The 11,149-nt window shown below is 30.2% G+C and overlaps 1 protein-coding gene across 2 annotated transcripts; it reads left to right on the forward strand.

Moving 5' to 3' along the window:
• Positions 1-557: 557 nt before the first annotated feature.
• LOC137806991 (uncharacterized) lies at positions 558-5,803 on the forward strand. 2 transcript variants are annotated; one of them, XM_068607398.2, is made up of 6 exons: positions 558-848; positions 1,887-2,016; positions 2,140-2,198; positions 2,282-4,078; positions 4,463-4,623; positions 5,047-5,803. In XM_068607398.2, the coding sequence occupies exons 2-6, from the start codon at positions 1,917-1,919 to the stop codon at positions 5,651-5,653; spliced, it is 2,724 nt and encodes a 907-aa protein (XP_068463499.2). In that variant the 5' UTR covers positions 558-848; positions 1,887-1,916; the 3' UTR covers positions 5,654-5,803. The 2 variants fall into 2 exon arrangements, with proteins under 2 accessions (XP_068463499.2, XP_068463498.2); XM_068607397.2 differs by having other exon boundaries at positions 611-848; positions 5,011-5,803.
• Positions 5,804-11,149: the final 5,346 nt, after the last annotated feature.

Below are 11,149 nucleotides of genomic sequence, written 5' to 3' on the forward strand. Positions count from 1 at the left end.
ATTATATGATATCAGTAAGAATAATGTAAAATGGTATAAACATTTATAATAATAACTCAATAGAGTTATTTATATATATATATATATCATTAATAACTATTTTTAGCTTATTTTATTTGTAAGCTTTAATTAAAATAAATATCCGTAAAATATTGTAATAATTTTACCATGTTTTTGAACAATTATTGGTTAAACATATTTAATAAGTGCTTTATATAATATTATACTTGTGTAAAGATCTATAACTCATTTTAAATGAGTTTTAACTCTTTAAAAAGTAACTTTATCCATGTCAAATACGAAAATGAAGTATTTTAAAAGAAGAATTTAACTTAATAAATGTTATTAAAAAAATTAAAGTTGAAAGAAAATTATGTTGCATCTCAATTTAAGTTTCTAACAATATTCTATATATATTTTTATATTCCAATCATATTGTATATTTTTTTATAAAGAAATCAGGGTGACATAATTTGAAAGAGACACAAAACAAAGATGTTGTACACGTGGCAGTGAGTCAAATGATGGACCCTGTTTCCCAGTTAGGAATTTGAAATGTCATCGCTCGCAGAGAGACGTTAGAAAGTTTCCCATTTTCTCACATTCAATTATGCCAAAAAGATCTCTTTTTTTCAAACAATAATTTCTTTGAAAATAAAAAGCATTTAATTTCTGTTTCCGTTTACTACTAGAACGTTGAACTGCACAATCTCACTGAAGCTGGCACTTCCTTCTTCAGTTCACCTCAATTTTGATGCATTTACCCATTTCCCATGTATGCCAATACAAACAGCTTCATCGTGTCTTAAACACCGCAATGCTTTCTTGATCCATCTCGCCTTCTTAACGTAAGCTCTTACTCGAATGCCACTGTAAAGTTTGTTCTTTTCTTAGTCTTTTTTTGTGGGTTCTTGTCCTCATTTTTTTCTGGCTTTTCAAATTGTTGTGTTTTCATTTGGCTACTGATGTGTTGACGATTTATCAAATTGGATGCACTTGCACTTCCCTGTTGTATCTCTCAGTATTCAGTTGTGCTGCTTTGCTTTGTTGCGTTTCACTTCTTGGTTGTTCAATGGCCTCAATTTGGCTTTGTGGGGTATCTAATTGTTGTTGTGATTGTAATTGAGGACATTTTTAAAGGTGACAACATCACATCATAGATGGGGTAAGAGTTTTAATCGGGTTGAGAAAGATAAGTAATGCTTGTATATAAGCAGATATTTCCCTTTTTCCACTATGGATAATTAAAAAAATGTTAGTTTTTCTTAGATATTTATGGCTGTTGGTTACCTTCAAGTTTGTAAGTTGAGTAGCACCCAGAACCGTGTGAGATTCTATTGTCTGAGAAGTGAAAAATTATGGTTTTGACTCTGGTAACACGATGATCAAAGAGATTTGATCCACTCGTGTTCTCTTGCTTTACCTTCGAAAGAAACTTAAACATGATCATCTGAAACTTTGGTCGTTTTGTTTTCATGTAATGATTTGGTTTAGATTGCATTAGTTGTAATTGATTAATTCAATCTGTTACCTAGTGTGTATCTATTGAGATTGAGTCATGCTTACCTATAAGTCATTCTACGTTTCGATTTATGGAAAGAGAAAGAATGAAATAGTAGTAGCTGTCATTGTTTGGATTATTGAATTTCTAGAACAGAATGGGACTGAACCTCATGGAATATATTCTGTTCTTCAATGCCTCTTTTTAATTTATTTATTTATTTTGCTTGTCAAACAATTGAATAGACGATTTCCTCGTTTCCATTATATAATATCACAATTTCATTCCATCCATTTCCAAACACATCTTAAATTTATATAGATTATAGATTATATTTCTTGCTCGACTAAAAGCATTCACATTTCTTTTTGTTTCACCAATTTAGCATAAAGGTTTATTCAATTCAGCTTTGAAAATGAGAGTTGAAAAAGAAGGAGCGAAAAATGAAGGTGGCTTTTTCCATATGTTTGACTGGACCTCAAAATCACGGAAGAAATTATTTACAACCACGCCGGGTAAATGCACTGCTTATTTAGAATTTGATGAGTGTTTATGTCTTGTTATACTTGTATACAAATTTATCGGTCTATAACTCGTTGTGTTTTTCTTTTTGTCTCTTTTTTCTTCACCATTTGCAGAGTCCTTGAAACAAAGAAGAAAAGTTGATGGCAACTTGGCAACGATGCTTACCTATCTGGTATCACTATAAACTGTGCTCCCAAATAGTATTTTATATTTTTTGTAATGAATCTTTAGCGGTTTCTTGTTTAATTCTTTCAGGTGGACGAAGATGGTGAAATTGGAATAGGGGGAAGTAGTAGAGATAGTGCTGATCATAGCTGTGCTACATCTGTTATAGATTCTGAAGTATGTGGAACAAGGGCCCCTGGTGTAGTTGCCAGGCTTATGGGATTAGATTCATTGCCCTCTTCCAGTTTTTCTGATCCACATTCTACTCCATCTTATGACAGCCAATGCATTCAAGATGTTAAGTACTGGAGCAATCATCTTCTTGACCATCAGATCCTATATTCTGGAAAGTTGGTTGAAAAAGCTGAGGGGACTTCTAGGAACTTCATGGAGGCAAATCCTCTACATACCCGTAGCAGGCCGATTGAAAAGTTTCAAACAGAAGTAATGCCTCCCAAATCAGCTAAATCTATTCCCTTTACACACCATAAACTTTTCTCCCCAATTAAAAACCCTCGTTTTGTTCCATCAAATAATGCTACATACATAATGGAAGCTGCAGCAAGAATTATTGAACCTGGACGCCAAGCTGCTACAAAGGCTAAAACACCTCTGGTAGCATCATCAACAGTATCATTGAGGGTTAGAGACCTTAAAGAAAAAGTGGAGGCTTCACAAAAGCGACAACTAATTAGTTCATCTTCATTAGTTAGAGATACAAAAGGAAAAAGAGAAACCTCTCTTAGAACTACCAGGCTTTCTGAATCTTCTCAAAGGTTGACTGAGTCTAATGATGCCAAATATCTAAAAGGACAATCTTTGAACAAAAGTTGGAATGGACTTGTAGATACACTTGTAAGATCGTCTACTCAAGTAGAAGAAGAAGATTGTTATTCGAAAAATAAAGGGAAGTCTATATCACTTGCAATCCAAGCAAAAGTGAATGTCCAAAGAAGGGAAGGCTTGAGTTTTAGTAGTGGAAAAAGTTTGGTGGAGCAGAGAGAACAATGTGACACTAAAAATTCCCAGAAGCCTCTGAAGGCTAATGTTCAAAAAAGTTTGCACGTGAAATCCTCTGGTCAAGATGCTTCTGGTGTTCTCAGGCAGAATAATCAGAAACAGAATTGTTCAATGGATAGAGACAAACTTCCATCAAAGCCATTGATTTCCAATTCACAAGGTAGAAAAGTTGTGACTGGGGATTCCTCAGGTGGACGACATAGAAGCTCTAGCAATAAATCCATTGCAAAATCTAAAGTTGGGCCCAAAAATTCATCAACGAGTGTGACAGATAGTGAAAAGGAAGTCTTGTATACTCGTACAAACAATTTCCCAAGGAAGAAGAGGTCCACAGACAGGGACTGGAATGGTAGGGTTGTTGATAATTTATTCATTGACAAATCACAGAAGCCTGTTCAGTCTAATCTAGTTGGTAATAAATACCATGGTGGGGCTGAAGAAGTAAAAAAGAAAGACACGGATGTAGTTTCCTTCACATTTAGCATGCCATTGACAAGAATCAATTCTGGTTTTGAGACATCTGGCCTAAATTCCATGGATCAGCATATGAGAAGAGTGTTCGTTGATACTGAAACTGACAATGCAGGGTCTCCAGTAGGATACAATGCAATTGGTGGTGATGCCTTAGGTATTCTCTTGGATCAGAAGTTGAGGGAGTTAACATATGGAATTGGGAACTCTTGTGACGACTCGCTCGAAGCAAGCTCACCTTCCAGTACTGCACCAAAATCAAAAGATCTGGTTCCCACTCTTAATTCAGTTAACCTCTTTCCACAGTTGCAACAGAAGAAAGACATGATGTTGACAGATAAGTTATTCAGTAACCGTACCTGTCTTCCAGAATTATCATCCCAGCATAGGCTTCGGGTATGTGAGAATATTTTAGCATTTGTTGTTATTATCCTTTTTCTAGCATGATTGCATAATATCAAGACTCTAGTTAAATTTCCGCAATATGAGAAGTTAGGCTTGCTTACTTTATGGGTAAATTTGAAAGAGATTAATTAATTCCCCATTTCCCAGGAGGAAAAAGGTTAATTAGCTCAAATCACAAAATCACTATTTTTTTATTCAGTTAACGTGGAACTGAATTTGGGGTGTTAAAATAACATATGAACAAAACTACAATTTGTAACATAATACAAGTGAAAGAATCAATTGCTTATATATGGATTCAGCCTAGCTTTGGTTGGAGGCATAATATTCCTTATGATAACCATTGAATGGTAATCAACTCATCACATTTTACAGCTTCATGAGATGGAGGAGTATGATATCAATCCTATGGAAGCAGAGTTATTCAATTCAGGACAGCCGAGTCCAATGTCTGTTCTTGACCCTTCTTTTTCTACTGAAAGCTGTGAATCTCCATTCAGCGCAAATGCTACCAGTTCAGAAGACCAAAAAAGGAGGTACAAGTGGTATCATGTTTCTGCTTGAACACAAGACATTATATTGTTTCTTTTAAAATTAGTTATTTAATGAGTCAGAACATTTTATTTATATTCTCATTAACTGCTGTCATAAATAAAACTTAACAAAGTTGTTCAGACAACTGGTAAACAGGGTGTAAGACACAGGGATCTAACCGTGTGAAATTGAGGGATATGTTGAACAAGATGAAGATAGAAGAAAATGAAAAAACATCTCATTTATTTTTTATTTTTTTTTAAAAAAACTTGCTTTAGAAACAATTTTCAAAACTCAATAGATTTTGAATGAGAGATTGTTTATTCAGTAATGTATTCAGTGGTGTAGAACTAGTTTATAAAACAATTTTTAAAACACCTTTGTACAAGGTACATGCCCGTGATCACTACTGTATCTACTTTTAGGAAGCAAGTTGTGAGCTCAGGAAGTGGCTATACAGACTTGTTTGATTCAGCATCAGCTTGGACCATGCCAAGGAAACAATCAAGTACATGTTCCCAAATGAAGTTTGGACAATCAAGTACATGGGAGTTAGACTATGTAAATGATATATTGTGTAATGTGGAGTTGATGTACATGGACTTTTCTCTTGGCAGAGCTCGTGACATTGTGAACCCTCATCTGTTCAACCAGTTGGAAAATCGAAGGGGAAGGTTTGAGAGTGATGGTGGCGAGTGTAGAATAAGAAGGAAAGCTATATTTGATTGTGTGAGTGAGTGTTTGGACTTGAGATGCAGGCGTTATGTTGGTGGGGGTTACAAAATGTGGGCAAAAGGGGTTGCAATGGTGAGAAGAAATGAGTGGTTGGCAAGGGAAGTGTGGAAGGAAATTTCAAGTTGGAGGGACATGGGGGACTCAATGGTGGATGAACTGGTAGATAGGGACATGAGCATCCAATATGGACAATGGCTAGATTTTGAGGTTGATACTTTTCAACTTGGTGCAGTGGTTGAAGACCAAATATTTGATTCTTTGGTTGATGACTTTGTTGCTGAAATCCTGCAATTGTAACAACACACCTCAATCAAAGGTTGTGGTTTTTTTGGCTGTGACATTTGATTTTTAGCATTTTCCAACTGAATTATAATAGTTACTGTGTGTGCATCGCCCTTCCTCGTGGCATCTCTATAAATAACTTCAACATGATGTCTATGTTTTATATATTTACTTATGAGAGACAATAGACAAATGTCTAATGTCTTGTCAAATGTCTACTAGTGTTACACAGTGTAATTCAATCTAGTAATATAATTGTCTTGTTAAAATAATAATAGTATCATTTAATGTTATAAAATATACTTCTATCATGATCATCAGTATAAGCCTGTCTTTTGAAATCTTAGTCAAGGATTGTGAAACCGAATGAATTATGCCTATTTTACAAATAAAATTTGACACAATTCTAAAGTAATTTATTCTTGTATGTATAAATGAAAAAAAAAAAACATTGAAAGATATTGTACCAACTTTAGTAATTTATTGAACGAGATTAATCTAGGAGAGACTCTGATGACCTCTTTTTGAAGTATGAATTAATGATACATAAAAACAGGCAAATTCTTCTCCACCTTAGCATATTTTTTTCTAATCTTTTTCATTGTAAAAAATTGGTTTTAACTTTTTAAATAATTCTAAATGAAACATAATCTCACTCTTTAATATAATCTTTTAATATAATCTCACGTGCATCCCTCCATCTCCATACTTCCATTCACATACCTCCTTTCTAGCCACAGTGCTCCAAGTGCATCGTTTGATAGAGAGATAGTAGTTTCATCATTTGAACATGTGAGATGGTTGATGAGAAGATTCGTTATATTTGACGTTTCCAGTGCGAAGATAATTTTTCTTTTAGTTTAATACTTCATTTTTCCATCTTGATGGGTTTTTTTTCTTTTAGGTTTTGTTCCTTCAAAAAACAAAATAAGCGAACAAAAATACAACCACCACCAATAAAAATACCACAAAATTTACCTCAATCACCAACATTCACCGTCAGTCACTATTAGCAACCATCATTACTTGAAAATGAAAAAGAAGATAGTACACTATTCATCATACTCATAAAGATATTGTTAAAATTATAAAAAATATGAAGGTTTAGAGAGAAAGTACAAAGGTGTAGGGAGAATTTGCTTAAATAGTACCTCAGAGATTTGTTTGAGAAATATTTTAGAAAAAAATAAATATAATAAAGTTTTATAATTATTAAAAAGAAAAGATGCAAATATCAAATTTTGTTTTCTTTTAAGAAAGTACACACGCCTACTTATTAAAAGATGTAAATATAAAAATATTGCGTTTTTTTTATAATGAAAAGACTGCCTTCTTTTAGTAATTGTATATCCTTATAAAAAACATAATAAGATGATATATAATTATGACTCCCTATGAAAGATTATTTATTTTCACCAAAAGCTAACGATTTATTAAATTTAGTTGTTTGATAAAAAAAATCCACTTGTTTGTTTGAGAAAAAAAGTGTGAGAAGAAAGTTTATGATTATAAAATGACAACTTTTCAACAATAAAAGTTAATATACACAAATGATAGTTAATAAGACACTTTCTTCCTTTCTTAATAAAAAAAAAGAGAGCAGAATCTGTAGATGGAAATATGTAATTTTTTTCTTCTTTCTACCTTATTTATACACAAATCAAATAATGACTTTTGTTATTTCCTTCGTGTACTTAGAAAGGTTAATCACACCCAGCTCATATAACGATTACTACGTTATGGAAAGATATAAAAAAACTTATCGTGAAAATAAAAGTATTTTACTTTAATGAATAAAAACTCAAAAATATAGCTTTTCTTTTTAAAAAAAAAGAGAGAAGTTAAATACTGTCGAAAAAAAAAGAGGAATTTGGCTATGCAGGTTGTGAATAATACAGTAAATAACTACTTTGTTGATAAAAGAAACTCATGTTCGAAATATTTTAATTCATTCAAAATTAATTATCATTAGCATGTAATGTTTATCGGTAAGGTCCAAAGGATCTAACGACATGATTTTGGAATCGGACCAGGCCGGCTGAATAATTAGATTAATTAATGATCCAGTATTAGTTAATCTGCTTTTATTAGGTTCAATAGTCCATACTAATCATATAAGTAAACATAGATTCCAAAGGATCAGATACATAATCATCTAATACTAAATATTGAGTGTCGAAGTTTGTCTTAGTGTCGGAGTGTCTTTTGCAGATACCATCCAAGTCCGAAATTCAAGAAGAAAAGGAGTGGAAAAGCGAGAGTAACAAGAGTTCGTTCAAGAGAAAGGAGTATGATATAGACCGACCGAAAAATGTAGTTTCAACCCTATTCAAGAACCTAATATAATTCTGATATGTAAACTTCTCAATAAATAATTATAAAAAATAGATACTGTTAACTAAACATTTTTCAAAAGTTAATATAATTTAATCTTCAACTTGTAAGATTTTTTTTAATAATTTTATGTTCTTAGTTTCCGTTTCTTAACTCGTATCCCTATCATGCATCTTAATAGCCACCTACCTATGTGAGTGTTGTGCTTTTTAAAAAGAGTGTTTCTTCTTTTACCATTTCAAATTTTTTCCTGCACCCATCAATTAAGTGAAATAATTAAAATATTTTATCTAATTTATTATTATTCTTGAAAGTTCTTAGAACATATTCTAAAAAATTTATTTCATAAATTTTATTCTGAAAATTTTTTTTTGGAAAATATTTTCTAAAAATATACTCATGAATTTTGGAAAGTAAGTTCTGTAAATATTCCAAAAAATAATCAAAAAATCATTTAAAAAAATAAAATAAAACAATCTTTTTCCAAAATTGATTGGATTGCACGGAGAAATTTGTTGAGATTAAAGGAAGAAACACCTATTAAAAAAATTAAGAAAAGCTAAACAAAATCGTCACTAATTACAGTGAGAAATTGTAAAAAAAAGACATTTTCTTCTTTACCCCATATTTTCTTCACTTACTTTCATAACATAAAAAATAACCAACTTCATATGCTTTATCATTTCATAATCAATTTAAAATTACATTTTCAACTATACAATCTAAAATTGAAAATATATTTTTACATAATTAAAATATATTTTCAATTTTGTAATTCAAAAAATATTTTATATTATATAATCCAAAATATGAAATATAGTTTCAGATTGCCTAGTGCAGAATAATATTTTTTTTTTTATAAATTACCTCATTCATAAATTTTATTAAAATAATAATTACAAGCTTCTAAAAATAACAAATTCATAATGCATTTTGTATAGACAATTCCAGAAGCAAATTTGAAAGCTTTTTGAAGAAAGAAGTGATTTTTTTTTATCTGAATAATAAACAAGAATATTTTAGTAACTATATTATAGTTATGGGTAAGAGAAGAAAGTATGAAATGGACGAAAAAATTGTATGTTAAAAAAATCAAATTTATTATTAAATAATATGAGAGGATATGGATATAAAACTTATAAATGAAAACTAATATTTGTAATTTCTAATTCTTAACTTTTTTTTATTTATAATATCTAGTCTTTATTTTGTTCTTATTTAATTTTAATCTTTATTTGCTCTTCACATTTTTTTTTTTATCTTTTTCATTAAACCTAAAATGAATATATTGCTTCTATATATTCTGGCCTATACTTTTATTTTAATAGAAGAGCAGAAGAAATATGTTTCTCATATTATTTGTCTTTCTTTTATCTCTTTTATTCCTTTTTTTTTATAATAAATAACATTAGTCAAAATCACTTTTAAATCCGCTTAATAGCTGTGTTACAGATGTAAATTTATATTTTAAATTTAGTTTAAATAATTAGATATGGATTGTTTTTTCTAATTTAAAAAAAATTAAAATCAATATCCATCCTAAGAATTTTTTAGTCAAGGATAATTTTTAAATTGTTAATTTTGTTAATATTTGTTCTTCCTTATGGACAAAACCTCAATCAGTTTCAACTAAAATTACTGAAACTTTGTTGGCTCAATTTCAACAGAAACATTATATTAGATTGCATGTCTCTTTTTAAAAGTATGGCATACTTACAAAGTTGAATTCATAATCTAAAAGCTTCTTTACATGCATGACTTGATTTATAAAATAAAAAAATATATTTTGAAAATCATTACCATTTGACAACCCTTCTTTTATTAAGAACAAATCTAACATGCGACTCATAATTTTATAATTATATTGTTTACAACCAATCAGATAACATATTTGTGGTTTTAAACTGGTTGTAATTTTAGTAAGAGAGTTAAAAGTATCACCACTCTGTATAAATTGTTATTTATTCATTAAAAACTAATATTAAGGATAAAAAAATTGACAAATTATTAGTCATCGTATTATAAATGTACATAGAAAATACATAGATTCTCGTATTACAAGATAAAAAAAAAACAAATTTTATAAACAAAAATAATGAGAAAAAATAATACACACAAAAAAAGTTTGTTAACTTTGTCGAAAAAGTATATCCTTCAAAATAAAATAATTTGAATTTATACTCTCTCACATACATACATATATATATATACATACATATATATACATATATATATATATATATATATATATATATATTCGGGATTTTAATTAATTGAAATTCAAACTTAAACTAAATATAAAAAAATTCAAATGAATTTCAAATTGAATCCATATGCACCCGCTTGAAGGAAAAGTGTTGGTTCCTGCGCTTCTCTGTGCAGCAATTGTCACATTAATAAAATGGTGAAACATTTTTATGCTTATAGACAACACTTTCCCCTTTTCTGAAATTAATTGCCAACTCATGTTTCTTCGTGCACCCATAAAAAACGTGAAATAATGAAAATCATTCTGAGAGTTTTTTTTTAATGCCTATTATGGGAGACAACTTTGCATTAGGATCATCCATTCTGAAATTTTTTTCGCTTTTGGAAATCCCATTCTAACAAATAACTTTTCATTTTGCGCACCCTATTCTAGAATGCATTTATTCGTTTATGGATTTTCAATTCTGAAATTCATTTTCCCATTCCAAAATATAAATTATGGAACTCATTCTTAAAACCTGATTTTCAAAAACACCGACGCCACCATACCCAACCTAAAATTATAGATTACAACACATCTCATTTTTACCTCAAATCACCAATGAAGTTTTATCAACACACCAGGAGTTCCGCCGAGCTCAACCTTTGTTGCAGTAACCTCCAGGACCTATCTACAACCCACACACTGTCATGAAAGCTGCGTTTTGAAATAAAATAGTCTTTGGGAATTTGAAAAAATGATGGGGTGTAGAAAGAAACACCCCTTTGGGAAGTTACAAAGTATAAGAAAATTCCAATAGTCTTTATGTACTTTGTAATTCTTAGGTCTAACTATATTTTTAATCCTGAAATTTAAACTAATTTTGGTTTTAATTTTTCTAATTTAAAAGGTTCTTAAGTTCCTAAAAAATAAAAATAAAAATAATATGATTTATCTATAAAAACATGAAATTTAATGTTTATGAATTA

The sequence above is a fragment of the Phaseolus vulgaris genome, chromosome 3 (genome assembly GCF_051622355.1).
Source record: "Phaseolus vulgaris cultivar YP4 chromosome 3, ASM5162235v1, whole genome shotgun sequence".
NCBI lineage: Eukaryota > Viridiplantae > Streptophyta > Magnoliopsida > Fabales > Fabaceae > Phaseolus > Phaseolus vulgaris.